This window comes from Scardinius erythrophthalmus, assembly GCF_964197995.2.
Source record: "Scardinius erythrophthalmus genome assembly, chromosome: 4".
In the NCBI taxonomy this organism is placed as follows: Eukaryota; Metazoa; Chordata; class Actinopteri; order Cypriniformes; family Leuciscidae; genus Scardinius; species Scardinius erythrophthalmus.
This window is the reverse complement of record NC_138224.1, coordinates 13,564,002-13,590,392: the sequence shown is the minus strand read 5'-3', so window position 1 is coordinate 13,590,392 and position 26,391 is coordinate 13,564,002. Positions and strand designations below refer to the sequence as shown.

The window sequence follows — 26,391 nt, the reverse complement described above, 5'->3', positions numbered from 1 at the left end:
ACTGACTTCCGATCAGTTAGTTAAGACAGGGAGAACATCGAAATTAATTTTAAAAGACATGCATATACTTACAGATACTGTGCTTCGGGGAGAAATAATGAGACATGACAGAATATTTCCTGCTACACTGAGACCAGTGACGTTCAGTGAGACATTCCAAAGAAATCCAGTTTAAAAAGCATTCCAATTGTCCGTCCCTGAAAATGTGCGCTTCCTGCTTTTTGACACAAACAACTTCCCCGGTGCGCCTTGACCAATAGCGAAACGCCATGAAGTCACGTGACCTGCTGAGGTAATGCAGAGTTTGATATGACTGTAACTAGGCAGACAAAACACATGGCAGTAACTTCAGAATTAACATCGAACATCATTTTTTTCCCCGAATAAAAAAGGAGTTTATTTTTGCTTGGAATTTCATAATTTAGTCTTTCAAATTGACTAATGATAAGAATGTTTATTTTTATTTTTTTATTTATCATACATAGCAGCTTATTAGTCACAATCCTCTTTAGTCAAATGAAATATCAAAATCAGTTCATTGTCTGCAGTGTTTTCTTGTATAAACACTAAAGGCTGAATGAGGCTTAAAAGACAGACTTTACTTCATTGACCTCAAAATGTACATAATGAAGTGAAATGCTTTAGAATTTATTAGAATATGCAGTTTGAATATGAACTTTAGCCTATTGTTAAATGAGGCTTTGGTTGAATCTCACTCACACACACACACACACACACACACACACACACACACACACTCTCTCTCTCTCTCTCTCTCTCTCTCTCTCTCTCTCTCTCTCTCTCTCTCGCATTTCAGTTTATATTGGTCTATTTGTGATTTTAATTAATATTTTAGGTTAAAATATACACTCAGTTATGCAATATAGGCCTACACTCAATTATACATTCGATTTATGTATTTGAATTGCATTTAGATTAGACGGTTTTAACATTAATGTGATGCATATTTGTCAGTCATACACAAATTAAATGTGCAAGAAACAGGTGATTTCTGCATTCCAAAAATACGGCAAAGGTAACCTATCATTAACTATTTGCATCTATTCGATTTGATCTAAATAATCATATTTTCAAAATGCATTAGAATATCATTATAAATATGTTCATTGTGAGAGAGAAAAACATTCAGTTAAAACGCGTGAACATATATAGCAATTAGTTGAAATTTATGATATTGACACACACTATTCGGATTTATCGATGATAAACCTTGTTATATTGTGTATTTAAAACACATTCGGTTTTAATATTACAGAAATCTTACCTGGTTCAATTGTGTATGACTGAGTCAAATATACATCACATTAAATGCATTAGTTTATGTTAAAACTGCGTAATTCCAATACACGCAATTCAAATAAATCTTTAAATTAGGCCTAAATATTTTTGGAGTACGAATGTACAAGCTTACATATATTGCAGATGATAAGGCTGGTTCTTTTTTCAAGTAGGCTATTTAGAGAAAAATGTCATGCTGTCAAATACCCATTTTTTTTCTCTTTGATATTGGGCATTATGGGAAGAATACAGCCATCACTGACCTCAAAAGTAAAAAATTTCGGGGGGGGGGGGGGTGATTTCAAGTGTTTATTTAACCCATTATTTGATGTATGACTAAATGCCTGACGTGCGTGCAACACAGGTAGTCGCGTTGGAGTCTTGACCAATTTGTGCCATATAGCGCACCGCGCCGTTTGCGTCAGTGCTCAACAACTGCAGGAGTCAAACGCCCTAAACATAACAAATGAACTAGTCAGGTACTAGGTAGGATTAAATTAACGATGGCTGATAACCTTAATTGCAGCAGCGGTAACTTATCCAGTGCGCACGAGGCGTTTGGTTTATCCGATGGACACTTTGCGCTCGTGAAAGCTGCAGTTCTGGGGTCCATTTTCGTGCTGGCAACATTTAGCAATTTATTCCTTCTCCATGCCCTCTGGAAAAGACGAAAAAGACACACTCGAACGCAGCTGTTTCTTCTGCACCTGTGCCTGGCTGACCTGGTTGTCGCTTTCTTCCAAGTCCTGCCGCAGTTATCCATGGAGATTACGCACCGGTTCAAAGGCTCCGATCTGGTGTGCAGATCAGTTAAGTATCTTCAAGTTGTCGGGATGTTTGCGTCCACGTATATGATCGTGGCCATGACCATAGATCGCTATCACGCGGTCTGCAAACCCATGGTGTCGTTCTTCAGGGGGTCTTTCCGCAGGTATGTTTGCATAAGCGCCGCCTGGCTCATCTCACTGGCGTTCAGCGCTCCGCAAATGTTCATCTTCTCTCTCCAAGAAGTTGAGAAGAACGTTTTCGACTGCTGGGCGACATTTATTGAGCCCTGGGGAGGCAAAATATACATAACGTGGATCACTTTATCCGTGTTTGTTCTGCCAGCCGTAATCTTGATGTATTGTCAGATAAAGATATGCGCAGGGATCTATTTCAACATGAAGAGGAAAGCCTTGCAGGGCAGCGCAGGTGATGGGCGCTCCAGCACTAAAGGGATATCAAGCGCAATGCTGAAGACTGTCAAAATGACTTTTATTATCATCCTGGTGTACACCCTCTGCTGGAGCCCATTCTTCGTGGTCCAGCTCTGGTCAGCTTGGAGTCCAAGCAGTGCACCCACGCAAGGTAAGTCAAAGCTGTCCAAAAGACACTCTGAGATGCTTCTATTTTGCTTTTACATGATTTAATACAACATTTTTTAGATACAAATAATTAACATAACAGTGAGTGTAAAGTTGCATTGAAAAATTTACAAGATGACTAATTATTAAAATTACTTTTGCTTTAAGGACAGCAGCATAAACTAAATTTGTGTAAAAAAAAAAACTGTATGATTTGAGATAATCCAAAGATCACCTTGAAAGTCAGTGACGAACATCTGACCGTCTGTAGAGTTCATATGATCTGCTTATTTGATGTGAACCGCCTACCTGTAAAAAAAGTGCAGCATCTTAAATGTCTTTTAAATATCATAATAAAATATTTCAACAAACATTTCACAATATTTTATTTGTCAATATTTCTACACATTTTTGACTTTTTTCCTAAAACATTTAAATAGAATAAAATAGTCTGAATGTAAATTATATAACGGCATTGTGATATATGGTAATATGATCAAATACAAATGATAAGATGCATTTCACAATATGTTGGAATATAACCACAAAGTTGATAACAGATGTGACTAAATGACCATTAGTGTATATGAGCCATCATATATGTGCATATGATTACTCACAACCATTCTGTTGCGTTAACAATCTATTTCCCCACAGCTGCAGATATACAAGATATAGCCATTAGTAAAACCATTCACCGGCCCACAAAGGACCCGATCAGATTAAACTGCTTTATGTTTTGGTTGCCTGCAGACACCAGATGGTGCACACAATATTTTTGCACAGAAAAGTTCCACGTTTGAACACTTCCTAGGTGCAATTTGTTATTTTTGTCTGTGATTCTTTATTTACAGTCTCATTTCTGTTCTACAGGGCCCGTGTTTGTCACTATCATGCTCCTCGCCAGTCTTAACAGCTGCACAAACCCATGGATCTACCTGTACTACAGCTAGAGCCTCACAGACAACAAGTTCTTGGTGCTGACGAGTGCATGAATATGGTGTCAGCATACACCAATTTCTCTGCCATTTTTTAATATAATTATTAATAATTCGGCATGGTCATTTGTTTCAATGTTTTTTGTTTTTATGTTGTTGTTGTTTTTAAATCTATTTGTACTGCTAAAGAGAATGAAGGAGATCTGTTCTCTTATCATGTTTGCATGTAAAATGTAAGTAACTGTATATATTCATAGAATGAGGTTTCTGACAGATGATATGGTTAATGGCACCTCATCTTTGTGCTGTAAAAATATGCCCTGTGATTTACAGGTAATGTACCAGCCTTTCTGCACTAAGTGACTCACTAACATCATAAAGTCTTGTATCAAGAAAATATGGCTCCCATTTAAAGAAAATCAAGGTATGATTACTGTAATTATTTCCCAGTATGTATTAAAAGATATTTAGCATATGTGTAATTATATGCATATGTGATTGTCACTTTGATTGTATAGATTTGGTCACGTTTTTCACATCTTTTGTTTCATTTTTGAAACACTTTGCATGACCTTACCTTATCTATGTAAATTACAGATTGGCCTTTGGTCAATGCAATTCATTTCATTGTTGTTTTCCATTCCTCAGTCATTTAAACAAAAATGCAAAATGAGCTTGTGCATAAAAAATTCTATAGGGTTAAAATTGAGTGACGTTTCATTGTCACTGTTATGACCTCATATTTTCACGCACACAAATTTCTTTGTACTGCAAAGCCTGTTTTCTGTGAAAGTCACTTCACATATTTTGAAACCCGTTTGAATACCTCAATAAAGCTAAATGAAATGGGAATGTTCCTTCACAGAGAAACCCGGATTCATACAAACAGTAGGTCAAGATTTTCAGCGATCAGTTTCATAATCATATTTCCCTCCAGGAATTTCTCTCTTCTATTCACCTCTGTTCCCATAAATAATAGAGCAATTTTTAATATTTAATACACCAAATATAGTTCCTCACACATTTGGAGTTTAAAAGCAGACCATCTTTTGAATGAGAAATCTCTAACGGGTTTAATAATGCATTAAAATAAATAAAATAGGTAGGTAAATAAATAAATAAATCAGGGCCATAATTGTGCACTTATAGCATATTTAAAAAAATTAAATCCCATTTATGCACCAAACCTTCTCCTTTCATTTGAAAAACAATGAGGAAAATTAATTCATTAAAGGGTCTTGATGGTCTTAAGCAAAAATTATGATTGAAAAAACATGCCAAAACGTATCTAGGCCTTATTGAACTACCAAACTAAATAACTAAATTTGGTTAGCCTTTTACTGCACAAACACTCCTTGGATTAAAGGCAAAATGAAAGCCTAAGGCATCTGTATCCAAGGTAGCCATTGGGAAATGGGATTAGAGCATTTTTAGAGGCAGATGAAAAACGTTGGAGACCATTGTAGCCGAACGGTGTAAGGGGAGGCAGAAGTGAGAATAACATAGCATTATATGCCCTTCATCAAATACAATACGGTGTAAATTATGACATTAAGGAAATGACTTCTGAAAAAATATGAGTAATAACATAATTAGATCAGATTTTGAAATTGAATAGACATCATATAGTACACAAATAACAGGGGCTATGAAACTGTAAGGGTTATGTTTAGTTCTATTATTTCATTTGTGTTGAGGGGTATGTATGGCTGGACTTCCATCATGTGCAACTAAACCTCTACAAATGATCCAGAATGCTGCAGCTCGTCTTGTCTTCAACGAGCCCAAATGGCCCCACGTTACTCCTCTGCACTGGCTACCTCTCGCTGCTCGCATCAAGTTCAAGGCATTGACGCTTGCTTACAGATCTATCACAGCTCAGCTCCCTCCTACTTTCACTCGCTCCTACGAGTCTACGTCCCTACCAGAAGCCTACGATCGATCAACGAGTGACGTCTCGTGGTTCCATCACAGAGAGCCACTAAATCACTTTCCGGAACATTCTCATTCACAGTTCCATGTTGGTGGAACGCGCTCCCCACCCTCATCCGGAATGCAGAATCCCTGGCAACATTCAAAAGACAACTGAAAACCCATCTCTTCCGTGAGCACTTAACCTCATAAAAAAAAAAAAAAAAAACCACCTTTCCTTTTCCTTTAAATCCTCGCTTGTCGGGCTTATGCTACTCTGAACAATGCCTGAACTTCGTATTTTTGAGCACTTCTTGCGTTGTTTTTTGCCTCTTCACAATGACTCGCTTAATTTAGTCCTAATTTGTAAGTCGCTTTGGACAAAAGCATCTGCTAAATGACTAAATGTAAATGTATGTTTACATGACGGTGTACCAAAACCGGAAAAAGTTTTTCCTTTGCTGTTGCGTACCGATGACTCCGTTGTCAAAACGATCCCCGTTCACACGGATCCACAAAAACAACTAAAAACGCTGTATTCTGCATGCCGGGCCAGTACTCGGCGATGTCACTTTGTAAAGAATTGCTACGCAACTATAGACTGAACACTTAATACGCATGCGCATGTCTTCACTGTTTTCACATATTCACGTCTTGTTTACATTGAGGCGATAACGATATCGTTTTAAAAAACTTCTAAAAAATGTTGTGTAAATGAACGGCTAGAACGCATAAAAAGTTTTACGTCTTTAGTTGAAAACGGTGTTGTGTAAATGGTCCCTTAGTTTGGTTTTGTTACTGTATGTTCTTGTTTGCCTGTGTTCACAGTGATTGTTAGTTTCCATAGTTACTCATTAATTTCGCACCTGTTCTTCTTTCGGTTGATTACTCTGTGTGTATTTAAGCTCTTACTTTCCTGTGTGTATTTAAGCCCTTACTTTCCTCAGTCCATTGTTCGGTGTCATTTTTAGTTTACGTGGTTGTGTATTTTTCTCCTAGTTATTTCCTGAGTGTTACCTTGTTGGATTTATTAAAGACTGTTTTTGTTATCTAGGCCTACTCTTTTGTTGTGCACTTCATTACAACCAAACAGATATGGATATGTGTTAAACAGATAAAAACACCAATGCTTAATTTACATGGCTGAAGAGTTATATTGATCAATAACATTTTACCAATAGGCTACTTTTAAAACAACAGTTTTTAGAGTTCCAAATGAAATGTTGCAAAAAGTGTATTTTGTATGTAATAATGCACCATTAAAGTCGGCAAGAAACAGAAGTTGCGATAGTCTTTTCTTCCCTATCGTCACATATGTACGAAACTGCTTTTTGAACAAAAAAAATGTAGGGCGGGAATTGATTTTGACCATCAGTAATAAAGTGCTGCTGTAATGAATTATTTGTTTTAAGCCAACCCGGAAGTTAGCATCACACTGGTTCCTCTGACAAAAATTTAAATATCGCAAAAAACAAGTGATTAACAAACGTTTATAATACTGACATATTTTGTCCATCAAGATCATTTTCACAAATTAATTTTGGCTATCTACAATCGACAGAAATATAAGGCTAAAAAACAATTGCCCTGAAAGTTCGAGTTTATTAGTTTGCAAGAGCGCAATTACAAACACAACGAGGCTGTAAAAGCAGACTAGTGCGTAGATTAGTTTACCTGTTACAACATAGCAACATACCTGTTACCCTAGCAACATCTCTAGTCCCATTAAAGGGATAGTTCACCCAAAAATGAAATTTTGTCATCATTTACTCACCCTCAAGTTGTTCCAAACTTATATGAGTTTCTTTCTTCTGCTGCACACAAAAGAATATATTATATTGGTAAATCGAACAGTTAACGTCAGCCATTGACTTCCATGCTATTTTCTTTTCTTTATGGAAGTCAGTGGTTACCGTCAACTGTTTGATTAACTTTAAAATGTCTTTTGTTTTCAGCAGAAGAAAGAAACTCATACAGGTTTGGAACAGCTTGAGGGTGAGTAAATTATGACAACATTTTCATTTTTGGGTGAACTATCCCTTAAAGCAGCTTGTTAGTAATTTGCATTTCGTGGTGACTTCAACAGAGTAGGCTAAACAGTGCTTTTCGGCACACATAACGCTACCTTTTACTATTCAAAACCATGTTAATTACTGTGTAGGTCTCAGCCATACAAATGAATAACTATTTTTAAGCTCCCTAGTGCGTGAATGAACATCATTTCTATAAGAATGACATGACCTCTGCCACACTGACACCATGTGGCCACGCATGCATGAAAAGAAAGACAGGTTTTATTAAATCCATTTCACGTCCTCACACTTCTATGAAGCCACAGAACAATATAAATTCCTTTAAATAACCTTTATTTATGCATGGAGGACAAAGTGTTTTCAGAAATAATTCTGGCAAGCAAGTACAAAATCTCATTTAGCTACCTTGCAGTTTGTCTCGAGGGAGATAACCCTAATTTGTACTGATGCATGGGTTAGACTGCTGATACGCTTTTTGGAATATTTTTGTATATATTTAACACATATTAAAATATATATTAATATATTATGCTTTTAATAAACTAAACGAAACATTATTTATACGTAAATATATATATATATATATATATATATATATATATATATATATATATATATATATATATATAATAGTAGCCTAAGTGCTAGTTTTAAAGGGACCTTGTAGAGATACTGTAGTCAGTAGTTTAGCAAGAAAAACAACAAGACGAGTGAAGTTGTGACATCTTGTGCCTCAGTTGGCTTTAAGGATTTCACCTATTTTATTATCGGAATGGAGATGACCTGATGAGCTGTCATGTGATTGCTCTACAGGTTTAAGATGGTCACAAAACAAAGAACAATTCGATTTAAACATTTAAATCTACACAGAACTTGATTTTTACATCTTAAAACAAAAAAAAAAACAAACACCTAGAGGTGTAGCCTAATAAAAAGGACTTAGAACAAATGGGAATATAGTTGGAATAGCAGTGGCCTTCAGATATCAGGTCCGCGAATGATGATCAAACAAGTAAACTTCTCACTTCATGTTTTTAACTCTTTTTAGCCTGACCTAATCTCTCACGGGGTAGGCTACCTTTAGTACACAAATGACAGAAATTCAATAGAAAACAAAATAAATATATAACGTTAGCCTACAGTAAATATGTAGCCTATAGGATGTATATATAGCCTATACCTATACCTATATATATATATATATATATATGGTGGATAGACAAATAGATGAATAGCCAGGCATAGATAAATATAGACTCTTATATTGTTTTTTTGAAGGCGGTCCTCTGTTCTTCCAGTTTGACAGTACGCAGTATCGCGGCACGCTGACCAGACCACTAAAATCCTGCTATAGAAACAGGAAGTGACGCTCTGAAAAGCATTAAATGTGCTCCGGATCTGGACCAATCGAAGCGCTTGTAGTCATTCATCCCGGGAATCAGCCAATCGCGTTGCGAATCGTGGTACAGTAACTTCAGCGCTGTCAGAGCGCTCAGAAAAAGGGTCAGCTGTTCTGTGGTTGATATAACTTTGTTACAGAGAACATCGGGTAAGTTAAAACCAGCAGATTTCTAATATATTTAATATACATAAAGTTGTTTAGATATGTTAGAGAATAATTATGTCCTGTTGTTGCAAGTATCTCTATAAGAATACCTAGAGAGATACATAGCCTACTTGTAACCCAGTTTCAACATGTCAAGAAAGTACAGGGCATAAATCAAAAGAAAGAAATAGGAAATTGTATTTTGCTTTAAGCCCTTTTTTGGAAAATTAATTTGTATCATGATTTAGAGAGTGCAATCTATCTATCTATCTGCATGTCTCTGTCTATTTATCCATCTGTCTGTCTATCTATCTATCTATCTGTCTGTCTGTCTATTTATCCATCTGTCTGTCTGTCTAACTACAGTATCTCTGTCTGTCTGTCTGTCTGTCTGTCTGTCTGTCTGTCTGTCTGTCTGTCTGTCTGTCTGTCTGTCTGTCTGTCTATCTATCTATCTATCTATCTATCTATCTATCTATCTATCTATCCGTCTGCCTGCCTGTCTGTCTATCTATCTCATGCATAGCCTACATAGGGCCTACATACATACATTCTCATACATAAATTAATAGACATTATTACAGCCACTGATGTACTACTGTGAATTTTCTTTTTTTATGACAAAAGCAAATGAACTGTGATCTTGACTCTTGTTTCCTGTTAACAGTTTTGATTGCAGGCATGGCAACAGCTCAGTCAGTGTTCACTGTGGCTGTGAGCATTCTGCTCATCGCAGAGCTGATTCTGGCCGAGAAAGATTATTACGAGATCCTGGGTGTACCCAAAGACGCATCTGATCGCCAGATCAAAAAAGCCTTCCATAAATTAGCCATGCGGTATCATCCTGATAAAAACAAAAGCCCTGATGCAGAGGCAAAGTTCAGAGAGATTGCTGAGGGTGAGTCAACACACCCATTCAAATTGACACAGGACACACCTTTCTGAACATTATAAGTGTTGATCAGTTGTTAAAGCTTCATATTTTTCCATTCCCAGCATATGAAACATTATCAGATGACAACCGGAGGAAGGAATACGACCAGACGAGGAGCAGTCCGTTCTCCAGGCAGGGCCATAGAGGAGGCGGGGATCACTTCCGTCAACATTTTAGCTTCAACTTTGACGATATATTCAGAGACTCTGACATGCATGGACACAACCCTCACATGCATAATAAAAGACATTTCGAGAGCCACTTTCACGCCCACGAAGAAGCACATAGCAGGCACAGGAGGCACTTCCAGAACTCTTTCGGCGGTGACATGTTTGATGATATGTTTGAGAATATGGAAAGGATGTTCTCTTTTAATGGACACCAGACTCGGACTGAAAACAGGTTTCACAGTTCCAGCAGGCAGCACTGTAGGACTGTCACACAGCGAAAGGGCAACATGGTCACAACATACACCGACTGCTCCTGAGTTAATGCGCACATGGAAATGTCTTCCAGTTGTCTTGATTGAAACTTAAATGCTTTTTTGTGTTTTGGATCAGTACTGATGACCTCGAAGAAGTCTTCTGCAAGAATCACACATTACTGGATGAAACATCCTCAGTTCAGGGATCCTAAATCTGACTTTATACAAAATTCACCATTCACAACATATTAATAATATTATCAACAGTTTTCAACATTAACACATATGACCTGACCCATATGGAAAAAGAAATACAGTGTCAGGTATATTTTTAAATATATTTAAAAAATATAAAATTTTAGTATATTTACATGAACATATTTTTCATGTTTTAGTTCATTATTTCATCATTTATTTTTGGCCCTTGAAGTACATTTTGTACTATATTTTGCCATTTATAAACTCTAAATATAAGATAAGAGTCTTTCTCTTTTTTTGTTATGAAGTCAAGATTTAGGATCTTAAAGCATATTTCAGGGGAAAAGGCTTCCACGTACCGGAGGCTTTAAAACACACAATTGTGTTTATCATGAAGTGCCGCTGTATCGCTTATTTGTGATTTTCAGCCTGTTTTAACTTATTTCTGAAGATCCTAGAACCTATAGAAGCTGTTTGACACATGTACGTGATCACTAGAAAACATTCAACGTGGTCATGTCCTTTACAAGCATTTTACACAATTTGTATATCTTCCATCTCTGCTAACATGACACCAGAGCAAGTGGCTCTTTTGAGGGGGAAGTCCCTTACATGTGCAATAATTATTCAAATCTTCCTGATGGAGGGGGAATCCTGTTAGCTGTAGGGCTTTCCTGGAAAAAAAAAAGAAAAGAAAAAAAGCAGCCATATGATCAAATGAAGAGCTGTGCCTAAAAAACGGTTACTGTTTCTCGCTTTGCTCTCATGTTAAATTTCCATGTTAATAGGAAGGTTTGAGCAATTACCTGGGGCAGTTGTACAAAAAGCCATGTACAATCATTCATTTTCATATAAATAACTATTGAACAAAAAAAAATTGTACACTCCTTGTAGTTCCGTAAATGTGGATATATTTATTTGGCTGTCCAAACATTTTAGCCAAAGCAGCATAACACGGTCTGTCAGTAGTTTAATCTGAATACTTTTATTTCCAATAAACAATTACCTCATCAAGCTTTGTGTACTGTCAGAATGAACAGCAATATTAACAACCATATTTTTTCCTAGTTTTGAACTTCATGTAAAGTGTGTGATTGACTGGTGTGCTTACTGCCATGCTCAGGTTATCTACTGTTTCACTGTTTTAAAAAATGGTTTTAGCTTGAATATGTAATTCAAGCAAGCACATGCTTAGATACTGCATTAAATGGAACTTTTGAATCCATTATAGAGGACAACAGAGCCCGTCCACTTTTTCAGTATTATTAGTAACACTTTATTCGATGGTCCACTTTAGACATTCTACTGACTATAAGTAACTTTGCAAGTGCGTCAACTAATTATTCTAACCCGAAACCTTACACCTTATTAATGAGAGTAAGTTGGCATGTAGTTGCAGATTTACTTACAGTTAGTAGAATGTCTAAAGTTTTTTTTTTTTTGATGGTCATCAAAATAAAGTGTAACAGTATTTTTTCTATATTTTTTTTCCCATAGGGAATGTAAGAAAGTCAGTTAAAAGCCATGGACCAAGACAATCCCTTGTGAAAAAAAAGTGCACTTAAGTGTACTTTTATAAAGTGTACTTATTACATAAATAATATACTTTAAATATATACACTTAAGTGTGAATTAAATGCCATCTTTTCGGCGCACTTAATGCACATTAAGTGTAATTAATTTCAAATATATCATATATTAAGTTGAAATAAAATGTAATAAGTTGCCATTAAGAGTGATTTTTGTGAACTTAAGTGAACTTAATTGGTACTTTATTACAACTTTATATATACTTTCATAATTGCTTCTAGTGTTTTTAAAATATACTTAAAGTGCACTACACAATATAATGACACGCAATTAATGTGATTTAAAATATACTTTAATGTCAGTTAACAATACACTTAAGTGTGAATTAAATGCAATGTTACAATCAACAAAACTTAATGTTAAACCCTCTAAATTTACTGACAAAATAATATCTAAAAGAAGTAAATAAAAACCTTTCTGTTGATGCACAAGAAAACCCCAAGAAACACTATGCATAAACACAAACAGTTTTGGAAAGAGACCTTTGGGTAATGCTTTACAAAAATATATTAGTTACCTACTTCAGTTAACATGAACTAAGAATGAATAATACTTTAAGCATTTATTAATCTAAGTAAGATAATATTAGTCTTGGTTAGATCATGTTGGCTAAAAAATAAACTAATATTAACAAATGAGACCTAATTAAAAGTTACCGAACCTTGTTATTTAGCTCTTAAAGGGATGTTCAGCAGAAGAAAGAAATTGATACAGGTTTGAAACAACATGAGGGTGAGTATATGATGACAGAATTTTCATTTTGAAGTGGAGTATCCCTTTAAACCTTTACCAGCACCAACATTAAACAGGACCAAATGCTTACTCCAGCATTACAGTGAATCTAAGTTTGTCTAAAAAAAAACACACACAAAAAAACAAAAACAAAAACACTGAAGAACTCCAAAAGCACAAAAACCAAAATGATGTCACCCAATTTTTTAAGTTGTTGGAAAGTGCGGTTTATGTCAATGTCCCAGATGCTCTCCAGAGTATATGTGAATAGAAATGTTTCAAAGATGCAGGAAAGTCAGAAAAAATGCCTTGAGGAAAAAAACAAAAAACCAGAAAATTTGTTTATAATACAGATCCAGTCCATTGTTATATTTGGCTCAATTGAATGAAAGAGATAGATATACAGTTGCGCTTCAAAGTTGATATACACCTTGCAGTATCTGCAAAATGTTAACAATTTTAGCAATAAAAGGGATCACAAAAATGTATACGTTTTATCTTTATTTAGTACTACCCTGATGAAGCAGTTTATTCTGCAAGGTGTATGTAAACTTTTGACTGTTAACTGTTGATGAATGTGTGATGTGATTGATTACCTCAGTCACCAGGGCCACATCGTAGTAGAAAGCTGGGCAAGGTTCCTTCTATTTCCCACAAACAGCAGGATTCCACTGACTACGCCATCTTTACTGACACTGGGCTTAAAGTGATTCAAAATAGAGAACCTTTTTATTGCTACTTTACAGGGAATTAAGCATAACTTTATCAATTACACAAATATAGATATATGACCCATGCAAACCCAGGACCAATGCAAATTAAGAAAGGTATTCTTACATTTTAAGCTTGCCCCACATAGCTATCTTCATGAAGGATGTTCCTGTTCTTGTATTTACCACGGTTGACACAGCAATGCTGCAAGCCTTCTTCCTTTGGTTTGTTACGTTACCTATAAAATATATGATGATTATAGGGCAGGTGTAAATGCACAGGTGGGAATTTATTACTTGCACATGCAAAAGATTCAAAGCATTTAAAAGCTATAGGGATAGTTAGTGACTTGAAAGTAGTGTTTTAGCTTGATCAGGATGTGCTGTCATGATAAATCTTGTAACATCACCTCATCAATACAGGTCTGTGATTCCACACCGCTTGCACTGTATCTCCAATAACAAATATGAACTGATCCTGCAAAATGAATATTTAAATCCAGATAAACATAAAAATATTACATATTCCAAAACAAATAGTAATTGAACAACTCTTTAAATACAAAATGAAATTGAACACATTACAAGCATTTTTTCTAGAGGTGGGTAATATATTAAATATTTATGGTGGTTATAAGATTGATTATTTGTATTAAATGTATATAAACGTCTTCGAGTGTTACAATATTGGATCAGCATTCAGCAAATGTTTAGTAGCTTGTTTAAAATAATTTAAAAAGTCGGTTTAGTTTAAAAAAAAAAAATCAGCAACCAAATTCCTCGAACACGACCACACACGCCTTCCACACATTACAATGTAAGACATTATTAGAATGCAATCATGTATAAATTATTGAAAACATGATTATTTCACCTCCCGAGTCTATTGAGTTTATAATATCTGCGATTAAAATGCACTCAGCAACTGACATGTTACGGTGAAAAAAAAATTAACTAAAGAAAGCATCAATATATACTTACTTGACTGATTATTTGCTGCATAACGTCTCATCTGCAAACAAACATCCAAACGTGGTGCTCCTTTTGTTCTCTTGTTTGGCTAGCTTCAGCATCATCACGCATCGCAAACGGATCGCAAAACAGCGCATTTTTCAAACTCTAGTGAAGTAGAGCGTCATAATGACGTAGAATTTCTCGCAACATATTCATATATCATGCATGATTAAATGTTATTTAAGCTTTTCTGTTTAAGTTGTTCTAACTCATTGTGTTGTTAAACTCTGTAAGTTCACAAAACTTTACTCATTAACCTAACTAAAAGTCAATCTTTTTTTTTCAATGTAGTCTAGTGTGATTAAAATTAAATGTATTTTAACTGAATTTAAATGCAAATTCATTTTGTTTACATTTGTTTAACTTTTGCTCACAATTAATACAATTTTAAATGTATTTAATTGACTTAGAACAACATAATGATATTGAAAGTATTATGTTCACAGATGTAAAGTAGCTACAACACATTACTATTAGACTCCTCTCATATATTACATTTTATTTTAAAATATTATGTAGAAAGCTGACACTAGTTGAGTTCATAGGGCTGGTGATAAAAATGTCAACAATAAGTTGTACTGGATTATACTGTATAAACAGATGTATTGGAAAAATACATTTCAACTGCATAATGCACACAGTATATATTATAGACAAAACACATTTAAAATACATTTACAAATTAATTTTGGACAACACACTTGAGTTGGAATTAAAATCAATTATTTTCCATGTTTTCCATTAAAACTGTTATTTTATATATTAGTCAATACATCAAAATAAATTCCCTTTAATAACTGATAACTTTAACTTTAATAAATTAAAAACACTATAAATCTTAAGTGTGTTTATAAATATTGTGATGAAAGTGTACTTTCTTTAAGTTAAGCTTAATTAGACATTATTACAAAGTGCATTTTTTTAAATGCACTTAAGTGTGTTTATAAATATTGTGATGAAAGTGTACTCACTTTAAGTTAAACTTAATTAGATATTATTACAAAGTGCATTTGTAAAAAATGCACTTAAGTGTGTTAATAAATATTGTCATTAAAGTGTATTCCCTTTAAGTACACTTAAGTGGTCTTTAATTTTAATTTTATTATATTATCTGCAAGTGCACTTTTCAAAAAGTATACTTTGATTATTTTAAGCACACAAAAAGTACGCTTTCAATACAATTAAGCACACTTCTTTTTCACAAGGGAATCAGCTACGAGGTGAATCATAACACTACAAACTTTGTTTTGAAGCAAATGTTTTTGAAAATCTGACAAAAAGACAAAAGGTACAAGAGTGTGTGTACTTATAGCTTCGATGAGGGAAAAACTACAATCACATGAAGCATTGCAAACTAAAAATGATGGGGAAATATAAAACTATTATATATATATATGTATACACACACACACACACACACACACACACACACACACACACACACACACACACACACACACACACACACACACACACACACACACACACACACACACACACACAATTATTCAATATTATATTATATATTTGAAATTATTCAAACCCCATTGCAAACAAGGTTTATTGGCAAAATGTACAGCCTTTAACCTGTTTGCAATGACCGAATCAAACAAAAGTAATTGAAATAGCTCAACACAACAAATGTTTCAAGTGGTTTCCCCAAATTCAACTGAAAATGCAACTTTTAATGACTTCTGCATTCTCAAAGTTATTCAACCCCCAGAATAGAATCCCTCACAACAGCACAAATCTGCAAAACAGGTGCTTTCTCAAGTAATCAAGGGCTTCATAAGTTGCACCAGGTGTGCTTGAGCTAGAACACATGAAATATCTGAACTGGCTAGGTTTGTTGAGTCACGTTTGACTGCATGTTAGAAATATGGATAAATCAAAAGAATGGTCCAAAAATTTAAGAGAAGATATTATCGCCCTTCACAAACAAGGAACAGGATACAGGAACAGGATACTGTTGGAAGCATAGTTCGCAAGTTCAAAGTTAAAGAAACAGTGGTCACACTACCTGGATGGGGCAGAAAAAGGGAGCTATCAACGGCTGCAACCAGATTTATGAGAAAGCATGTTCAGAAAAACTCTCGAGTGACTGCAAAAGACCTGCAGCAAGACTTGGTGGCAACAGGCACTGGGGTTTCAGCTTGCACAGTAAGGCGCATACTAAACGCATGCCAGAACCCCCAAGACGTACAACACTACTGACCCACAAGCACAAGAAAGGTCGGCTCCAATTTGCTCAAAATCATTTAAATAAGCCACAGAGGTTTTGGAATTCGGTTCTGTGGAGCGATGAAAGTGGAACTTTTCGGCCCTGTGGATCAGTGGTGTGTCTAGAGGAAGAAGAATGAAGCATATGCTGAAAAGAACACTCTGTCTACAGTTAAGCATGGCGGGGCTTGGTGATGCTCTGGGGCTGCTTTGCATCCTCTGGCACTGGAAAACTGCAGCATGTGGAAGGCAAGATGGATTCATTGAAGTATCAGGAAATCCTAGGAGAAAAAGTCATGCTGCCAGTGAGGAAGTTGAAGCTTGGTCATCATTGGACCTTCCAACAGGACAAAGCATACCTCAAATTCCACAAAAAGTCAAGGAAGATTCTACAGTGGCCATCACAGTCACCTGACTTGAACCCCATAGAAAATCTCTGGTGGGATTTGAAGAAGGCGGTTGCAGCACACAAAACCAAGAATATTACTGAACTGGAGGCCATTGCCCATGAGGAATGGGCTTAGATTCCTCAGAAACGCTGCCAGAAGCTGGTTTCTGGTTATACATCTCGTTTGCAGCAGGTCATAACAGCAAAAGGGTGTTACTACTATGGTTACACTTTATTTTAAGGTGTCATTGTTACAGTGTATATATTTAAGTACTGAGTAATATTAAGTAACTACATGTACTTACTATAGGGTTAGGGTAGGATTTGGTTGAGGGTTAGTTGCATGTAATTATGCATAATTTACTGTTATTAATATGGTAAGTACACGTAACATATGTAACAAGGACACTGTAAAATAAAGTGTTACCACTACTACTAAGCACTAAAGACGCTTGTTATGAAGGGGTTGTTTAATTTTGAGACTGCAGAAGTAATTTGCATTTTTAATTGAATTTGGGGAAACTACTTGAAACATTTGTTGTGTTCAATTACTTCTGTCTGATTTGTTCAGTGCAAACAGCTAAAAGTCCATACATTTCGACAATAAACCTGATTTGCAATGGGGGTTGAATAATTTCAAATGCAACTGTGTGTGTGTGTGTGTGTGGCTATTTTGGCACATGTTTTTTTTATTCTCTGATTGGTATAATTTTCTGTACAGCATTGTGGGTAGGGATGGGCATCATTAAGAAATTATCGATATCGATGCCATTGTCGAGTCTGTTTATCGATGCGATTCCTTATCGATTCCCATATCGATTCCTGTACCATTTGCTGCACACTTACAGAGTTTTTGGGGGATTTAAAAATCCAGTCGCATACTGTGACGTCGTGCCGCGACGCGGGAATGGACGGAACGGAACGTTCGGAATCGTTAGTGGAATCGTTAACGTGTGGACGTGTACGATTCCGATGGATCGGAACGTTTGGAACCGGTTCCAAACCGGAACCTGGAACCGTTTTTTAAGTTAAGTTTTTTAACGCTTTTTCCCATTAAAAAAACTTATGCCCAATGGAAAGGTTCCGTGGATGTTAAAGGGTTTTCACTGAACCATAGATACAAATGAAGAACCTTTATTTTTAAGAGTGAATATGCATATTCAGGACAATGTTCCAAATGCTAATATAACGCAGTCCAGAAAATTTGTTACAATTCTTATATTTGTCTCAGTATTTGGTTTGTCCCTCTTTTGCTTTTTGACAGCAGCATGAACTCAACAAGTTTGAATAAAACCTGATGATCATATTTTCCATCATGATTTGAAATGATCCAAAAAACATCTTAAGCTACATTGGAAGAACATCTGATCGTCATAATGAGTGTCACAAATGGGCTTATTTCATTAGTCACCAAGAAATAGTTCAGAATCTGAAAAATGTTTCCTTCATTTTACAAAATGTATGGGGAAATTGTACCTTCAAAAGACTACGCTGCAGACAATGTAGTGAATTCAACAGCAGTGTCTCACTGAAGTGTGATGGGATATCAGGAAGTACCTTATCAGGAAGACTCCCAAAGATGCACTTAACAAAAGAACAGGTGAGGTATTTATTCACAAATTTGGAAAACAAGAAACAGATGTCAACAATCAGCAGAAGAACAGGATGTTATCAACACAAGGTTATTTTAGTATGAAAACTTCAACAAATAAAGTCCTCACATCAGTCCTTCAAGCACGGCTCCAGATGCACAACAACATCTGAAGATGGTACATAATAACACAGATTATTGTAGCTTTGTTCAATCCTGCACTTGGGACCCCTCAACACAGCACACAATTAAGGAAGTGTCCGAAATATGAAAAAGACAGAATATTATGGCATGAAACTCAATATTTGCTTACAAGATGCATATTTATCAAAAGGTTTTGCAGCATAGATGTACCCTTAGCTGACTATGACATCTCACAATGCTGTTCAGTTTAAGCGACATGGGAGGACTGGCTATATGAAATGAAATATGCTGTTTATTGTCCACCCCGGAAAAAAAACAAGGAACTGGAAAAAAACCCAAGAGGAAAAAAATATTGTCAGATAATTGGGTGTGTTCTAGTTATGGAATTCTGTGGCAGTTGATGGGGAAAAGCTTATCAGAATTTCATGGGCAAACATTTTAAAGCACAGTATATTACATTTGCTTTACAATATGGTGTAATAAATAAATACATATTTTAGCTGATTTGCTTTTGTAATCTAAATAATTAATTAATAAAAAATAATAAAAATGTTTTAGCTGCTCTTAAAATTTAAAGGAATACAACACCTTTGCTTTTGTTATCAAAACAAATAATTAAAAAAAACTAATAGAAAATAAGCAAATAAAAATAAATGTCTGTTTTATCCACTCTTAAGGTAAAAAGGAATACAACTAATTTGCTTTTGTAATCAAAGCAAGCAAAGAATGTAAAAGCATGACTCAGTTAAGGTTTAGGTCTGCTGTTATACTGTATATTCGAATAGAAGAGTACAAAAGGTTTGCCACAAAAGTCAGCCATTAAATATATATAGTAAACAGGCCAGGCTTAACAAGAACAATTTCAGCAGTATTGTTTTCTTCCCCAGAATTGGTAAACCATGTTATGCATGGCTAACTTCAACAGACAGCTTGAGTGATCTGTTTACCTGTGCAGGCACTTTGGGAACTTATTTTGATTGGGTGCCAGTAAATAAAGAAGTAGAATAGGAGCTATGTTGTGGTTATACTGCCCTTCCCTCATTGGGTTTGGTATTAATGGTCCTTTTGAATAGGGTTTGAAGAGAAGGGGAAGGAAAGCAGCTCTTTGTTTGAAAAGATAAAGCCCTCGCTACTGCTTTGCCAGAAAATGTAAATACTTCGGCAGGCGTGAGGCGCATACATAAATTCATAAACCAATGGAAAAATCCACAGAAGCATTTAGAGAGAGAGAGAGAGAGAGAGAGAGAGAGAGAGAGAGAGAGAGAGAGAGAGAGAGAGAGAGAGAGAGAGAGAGAGAGAGAGAGAGAAGAATCCAAAACATAGTTTAATTTTGTTTGTAGATTCTTTTTTTATAACTACATCCATTCAATCATAATTTAACATTTTTTATTGTTAAGTGCTCAATTATTGCATTACAAATAATGAAAATATTTAAAATGACAAACAGGGAAATGACTCATTGATACTATGGTGACACTATGCAAAACAGATTACCTTGCAAATTTAATTACCTTGTGAGTCCCAGTGGAGGAAAGGTTTACATACCCTTCAAGCACAGTCTCCCACATTTTATCATCCACAGCAGACAGGAAACAATTCCACACTTTACCACAGATGTTCCAGAACAGTTAAACCCTGTCAACTGAAAAAACATTTTGCACAAATGTCACTTTCTTGAGAATATTTCCCAGCAATGAAACTGCACTTTGTGTGAAATTATTATATATATATATATATATATATATTAAAGAATGTACATGCACACACTACCATTCACAAGGGGTCAGTAAGATATATATATACATATAAACGAATGAATGAATGAATTTTGTTCAGTAAGGATGAATAAAATTCATCAAAAATGACAGTGAAGACATTTGTAATGTTACCAAAAACTCTATTTCAAATAAATACTGTTTCTTAACTTTCTATTCGTCAAGGAATCCTGAAAAAAATGCATCACAGTTTACATAAAAATATTAAGCAGCTTTTCAATGACACTAATAACAAATATTTCTTGAGCAGCAAATTTCTGGAGGATCATGTGACACTGAAGACAGCTTTGCTATCACAGGGATAAATTTAAACATATTGAAATAGAAAACAGTTATTTTTCAATTGTAATTATATTTCACAATATTACTGTTTTACTGTATTTTTTATCAAATAAATGTAGCCTCGGTAAGTAATCTTTTGAACAATAATATACAGTATTTTGGGGTTTACTGACAATAAGTTTATTACATTATTTTTACCTTTGCATATTTGTAAAACTTCTGATGGTAAAAGTTGTTAGAAGATGTGCAAGTTGTGACTGATGTTTTGTTACTTTGATTTGAATCACTCGGTAACCTACATTAGTGAAAGTCTGATTAACTCATACTATTCGTCTCTATTGATGTAGCTCCTAATAAAGTTATAAGCAAAAGTTACTTTCCAAAGCCCATTTTTACTCATGACTGGTGCTTGATAAGTGTTAATTTTGGAGGTGCACATGCATGATGTCAGCTGGTCAGGCAGGGAGACCAGCTAAAAAACAACCTTAGGCTGGTTTAAGCATTTTTCTTTTTCAGCATAATTCACATTACAATACACTTCCAAAACAGTGCACCTAAGTGTTCATAGTCAAATGTTGACTTTATCTTGAGAGCTTCAATGAATGTTAAGTGTACAGACACAACAAAGATAACAGACTATGTTACTGTAAGTGTCAGCAGAAATCATTTGCCTGGTGATACAGTATAGCTGATTAACTATTATCAGGGAGTTGTTTACACAGTTTGGGGCTAGACATTTTTCCACAGCACACTTTTCTAGCATATTGATTATGCACCAGATCACAGTGGTATAATCTCAGTCGACTGAAGTCTCATAAAATGTATCTAGATCTTTTATCAGTGAGCCTCTTTACTTTCATTCTCTGCACACCTGAAAGGGGAACTTCAGGAGCCAGTCAGTTGATATTTAAAACTTGTGTCATGAGAATGTGCAATGAATTAACTGTTGTTTTATGAGCTTAGAACAATATGCACGGCAAAAAAAGACCGAAATGTATTAAAATGGGACTGCATTTTGACGGTTTGCCAGTTTGTGGCACAGATAAACAAAGTGTGTACTGGAAGTGTGTACTCAAGATTTACATTAGTCAAGACTTTCTTTGCCTGTGTAGTTGACAATTGCACTAATATGAATGTGAATTGAATGGAAGAAGGAAATGGTTATCTTTAGCATGTGTAATAGATAGTTTTTGCTAATATTTATTCACTTTTTATTAATAAACCAGAAATGCATAAAAAGAACATAAAAATCCGTATTTCTGTCACACGATTTCTTGAAGTGTCCCACCTCGGGTGCAATTTCCCTACATTCCCCAGCTTTTCTCTTGCTGTGATTATCAGAACAGTTATTGCTTGTTGCCTCTCGATACTTTTATAAGGGACCAATAAAACACAGTGCCGTTGACAGCTTCTAACCTGAAATGCAAATGTTTTCACAAAGGAGAAGGTATCCTGGATAAACTAGTGGTTAGTAACTCTTTCTCTCTTTCTCTCTCTCTCTATCTCTCTCTCTCTATCTTTTTTTTCATGGATGGAGATATGGAGTTTGTAGAATAGAGGGACTATGAGTTTGTGTGTCTTCATTTCCAAAAAGAGAAGTAGAGTATCATTGACTGCTCCATGTTATGTTGACGTGGCAAATTTAAATGGACCCATGTATATAACAGGCCGCATTGGTTAGTTGGACAGTAAAACAGAAGTCCTTCTACAATATATCTATCCACTTATAATCACTGAGACATAGAGGACTTTTCCAGTTCAACACAGTTGAGATCTACATAGATGAAGTGTTAGGTTTTCCAAGGCCAGAATGGTGAGTTCTTTGACTCAGGTGTGTACCAGTGTAATTATAAATTGTTTTATGTAGTATTTATTTGCTTGATTATTTAAAACTTGTTGATCCATACATTATTTTATACTTTTATTATACCATATAAAGGCTATTTAAGCTATTTATTATATGTATTATTTACATATTTGATGAGAAGACAGAACCCTAATACAAACAATATTTAATATGCATGAAATTCTGAATTATGCCCTTTTTTTTAACAGGGGTCTCTTGAAAATGACATCAATCAAGATTTTCAAGATGCCATTGATGTAATTCAGCGTCATTCTCAGACACGGCACTATGACACAGGTATTTATATAATATAATATGATAAAAATATACCATTAATAAAAATGTAATATAAGTATATTATATAATATTATCAAGTATAAAATATTATTAAGTATAAACTATTATGATGATGATGATTGTTATTATTTTCATTCATTCTCTGCTGATTGGCTCTTTCAGAAAATAAATCCTATGAGAATTTGGAAAGTCAACAGTCTTCTGTGAGACATGCCATCTCTTACTATCAGTTCACACCTCATTTTGAGCCTCCAGGGGCAATGTATGACTGGAATGAATCCTCAGTAAGTTTTCAACTCATTGAATTTTTCACTTTCATGGTTTCAGCTGTTAGGTTGTGATGCTTTCACCTGTGCTTTGTGACTAGAAAAGCTTCTCTCTGTATCTACAGTCATGGTCTCACATTGTGCCAGATGTGTCCCTGGGGCCACTGTGTTCTGCTGAGCCTTCGGTATTTTACTCAAACTTACCACAGCGCCACGGAAAAGGTACAACATTATTATAACAATTGTTTTCGTGTGTTTAAAAATGTGATATTGCAATATGTAGGAAAGCATGTGCTGATGCTAAAAGGATGTTTTTGATTTTTCTCTCTAACTGCATAACAATAACTATAGGCCTACCGCAAAAGTAAAATCACGTAAACTCAGCTGAAAGTTTTCAGGAATCATGATCTAATTAATAAAAGTAGACGTGAACATACTTGTGCATATCCTAAAACTGACTGTACTGCATTTTAATGGTTGACAATTTTCAACAAAGTTGAGTTCATCATAATACAGAAGTGCTGAATGCATTGTGCATTTCTCTTCCTCATTAGGTCGTAAGAAGTTACGGTTATACGAATATCTGCACGAGGCTCTTCACGACGACAACATGGGTGACTCCATTCAGTGGACGGACCGAGGTAGCGGCATCTTCCATTTCATCTCGAAAAATAAAGAGAAACTGGCCGAGTGCTGGGGTCAACGAAAGGGCAACCGCAAGACCATGACCTACCAGAAAATGGCACGCGCTCTCCGCAACTATAGCCGCACGGGCGAGATTGTGAAGGTGCGTCGCAAGCTCACCTATCAGTTTAATCCAGCTATACTGCAGCGACTGAGCTCACTATCAGGCTACAGCTCGGGCCCTTCGTCCAGAGACATGGCCCTTCATCAGCAAGGCTCTGCTGAGCACGTGTACTACAGCTCTCCTCTCCCAGACTGTCATTACTGGTACGGCCAATACTCTTACCAGGGCGAGTATGATCTTGCTACTGTACTGACAGTGCATGAGGATCCCAAAATAGGCGTTTCAGTATAGTGATTCTCAAAAGAGCTGATTCCTAACATTCCATAAATTCAAAACTTTACTATCTCTATTATAAGATTGGAGATGCTTTGAAATAAACCTTGACTTTGTAAAATGTATAGAAGAATAAAGCTGTTTTCCTAGTGCATCAGAAATGTGAGAATGCTTGTAAATGTAGGATGTTAACATAATGTTCAAAAGTTTAGTCACTATGGTTTTTTTTTTAAAGGAAATGAATACTTTTATTCAGCAAGGATGCATTAAATTGATTAAAAGTCACAGTAAAGACAATTATAAAGTTACAAAAAGTTTCTATTTCAAATAAATGCTGCTCCTTGGATTTTTTATTCATCAGAATCCTGAAAAAAAAAGGTATTGCTGTTTCCACAAAAATATGAAGCAGCACAACTGCTTTAAACATTCATAATAAGAAGAAAATGAGCACCAAATCAGCATACTGTATTGTATTAGATTGATTATGGGACACTGAAGACTGGAGTAATGGTGCTGATAATTCAGCTTTGCATCACAGGAATAAATTACATTTTAAAGCATATTCAAATGGAAAACAGTTCAATGGTAATATTTCATAATATTACTGTTTTTACGCTATTTTTTAAATTTTTTTATTCAAATTCTTAAAGTAAACAGAAGAAAAATATGCATTATTTCTCTGTTAGGACGCTGTGTGAACTTCATAAATCCATAAAAAATCACCTTAGGACCAGTTGAAAAATGGTTCAGAAAGGTTATTTTGATATTTTGTGTGCAATTAAATAACTTTCTTACATTATCAAGTGTCTAAAAGAGTCCACATGCTTTTCCGGACCACTGTTTATCTACTGTTCTACTTCTATAAAGATCTATCTTCATATTTATATGTGCTTTTTTCAACTTGTTTACGTAAGATCATTTGTTTTTGTGCTCAAATAAAGTTTGCCATTTAACTTGGTTTGTTTGTTAAACTCTCCACTGTATGTACACTGTATAGCCCGCTGTATAAACGTCTGCGCTGATTTCTTTGCAAATGCATTGGGCCAAGCTTATCTAATTTCACAGCGAGAAGATTGTTCGTGACTGCTTTGTGTGTCATATTACAAACCGATCTCAAATCACCTTCCTCTTTGTAAGATAGCAATCAAACACTAATGCAGTGCTGCTGTATAATTTTCATACTGGACAATAAACACTTGTCTCATAACAATTGCGCTCTTTCAGACTTTATGATTGAAGTTTTAACCATTACATTTGTCTCATCTATGTTGCTTTCATATTTTGTTCATGAATTCAAATTTCTCGATCATTTCAGCACAAATGAATGTGTGTTTTAATGTGGAGCCTGTGTGCCATTGTTAACTGGTTGTGGTTGTTATCTCTAAGAGTGAAGAGGATGTGGTTACTGGTTCCATAAAGGTGGATGCTAGAGATGTGTGTTAGACGGAGATCAGGTTGTGTGTGTGTGTGTGTTTGGGCCGAAAGAAACTGTGGTTTTGGGTCAAAAGATGGATGGTTGTTTATGTACGGTCGTAGATCATTCCAGAGAGGCCTGTTCACTCCCCCGGCCCCTTGTTACTGATAAAAACGAGTCTGTGCCATTTCAACGAGAGAGTTTTGTTTGAAAAGCACACTAATAGTAACAAATCTGTACTTTTTTTTTTACTTATTGGTTATTCATTAATACAACAACACTTGAAACAGCAACACATTCAATAAGGATCACATCCGTAACACTAACATGGTAAGAACTGATATGTTTTACATTTTTGTTGTATAGTTTTTATTCTACAGTGGAGCCAAAACATATTTGGACAATTGTAAATGTATCAATGTCATTATATATATTATATCTAACCAAATACGTTTCGGGGGCCAACTTGTGT

General features: G+C 35.3%; 4 protein-coding genes across 6 annotated transcripts in view; 3 read left to right on the top strand and 1 right to left on the bottom strand.

The window, feature by feature from the left end:
- The window catches only part of apaf1 (apoptotic peptidase activating factor 1), a 47,794-nt gene extending 47,555 nt beyond the window's left edge, over nt 1-239 (bottom strand). For 2 of the 3 annotated variants that reach the window (XM_081362770.1, XM_081362768.1), the window contains exon 1: nt 73-229. The gene's annotated coding sequence lies outside the window, so the exon portion shown is untranslated. Of the gene's footprint in view, nt 1-72 lie in introns of all 3 variants that reach the window. The other variant, XM_081362767.1, reaches the window with a different exon arrangement.
- A 1,563-nt stretch (nt 240-1,802) lies between these two features.
- On the top strand, nt 1,803-3,598 carry avpr2l (arginine vasopressin receptor 2, like; the record flags this gene model as incomplete). The annotated part of the gene is made up of 2 exons (XM_081362782.1): nt 1,803-2,649; nt 3,519-3,598. The coding sequence occupies 2 exons, from the start codon at nt 1,803-1,805 to the stop codon at nt 3,596-3,598; spliced, it is 927 nt and encodes a 308-aa protein (XP_081218908.1).
- A 5,338-nt stretch (nt 3,599-8,936) lies between these two features.
- On the top strand, nt 8,937-11,643 carry dnajb9b (DnaJ heat shock protein family (Hsp40) member B9b). The gene is made up of 3 exons (XM_081362783.1): nt 8,937-9,076; nt 9,741-9,971; nt 10,070-11,643. Exons 2-3 carry the CDS (start codon nt 9,755-9,757, stop codon nt 10,492-10,494), a joined length of 642 nt encoding a protein of 213 aa, XP_081218909.1. The 5' UTR covers nt 8,937-9,076; nt 9,741-9,754; the 3' UTR covers nt 10,495-11,643.
- Nucleotides 11,644-16,571: 4,928 nt separating this feature from the next.
- On the top strand, nt 16,572-24,523 carry spic (Spi-C transcription factor (Spi-1/PU.1 related); the record flags this gene model as incomplete). Its single annotated transcript, XM_081362642.1, has 5 exons — nt 16,572-16,835; nt 23,131-23,218; nt 23,381-23,502; nt 23,610-23,706; nt 24,039-24,523. The coding sequence occupies 5 exons, from the start codon at nt 16,572-16,574 to the stop codon at nt 24,521-24,523; spliced, it is 1,056 nt and encodes a 351-aa protein (XP_081218768.1).
- Between the last annotated feature and the right edge of the window lie 1,868 nt (nt 24,524-26,391).

Excerpts from the sequence above, each read along its gene's own strand:
- dnajb9b (XM_081362783.1), top strand. The coding sequence starts at position 9,755 with ATGGCAACAGCTCAGTCAGTGTTCACTGTGGCTGTGAGCATTCTGCTC. Across the intron at positions 9,972-10,069 it reads GTTCAGAGAGATTGCTGAGG|CATATGAAACATTATCAGAT; the intron begins GTGAGTCAACAC and ends TTCCATTCCCAG.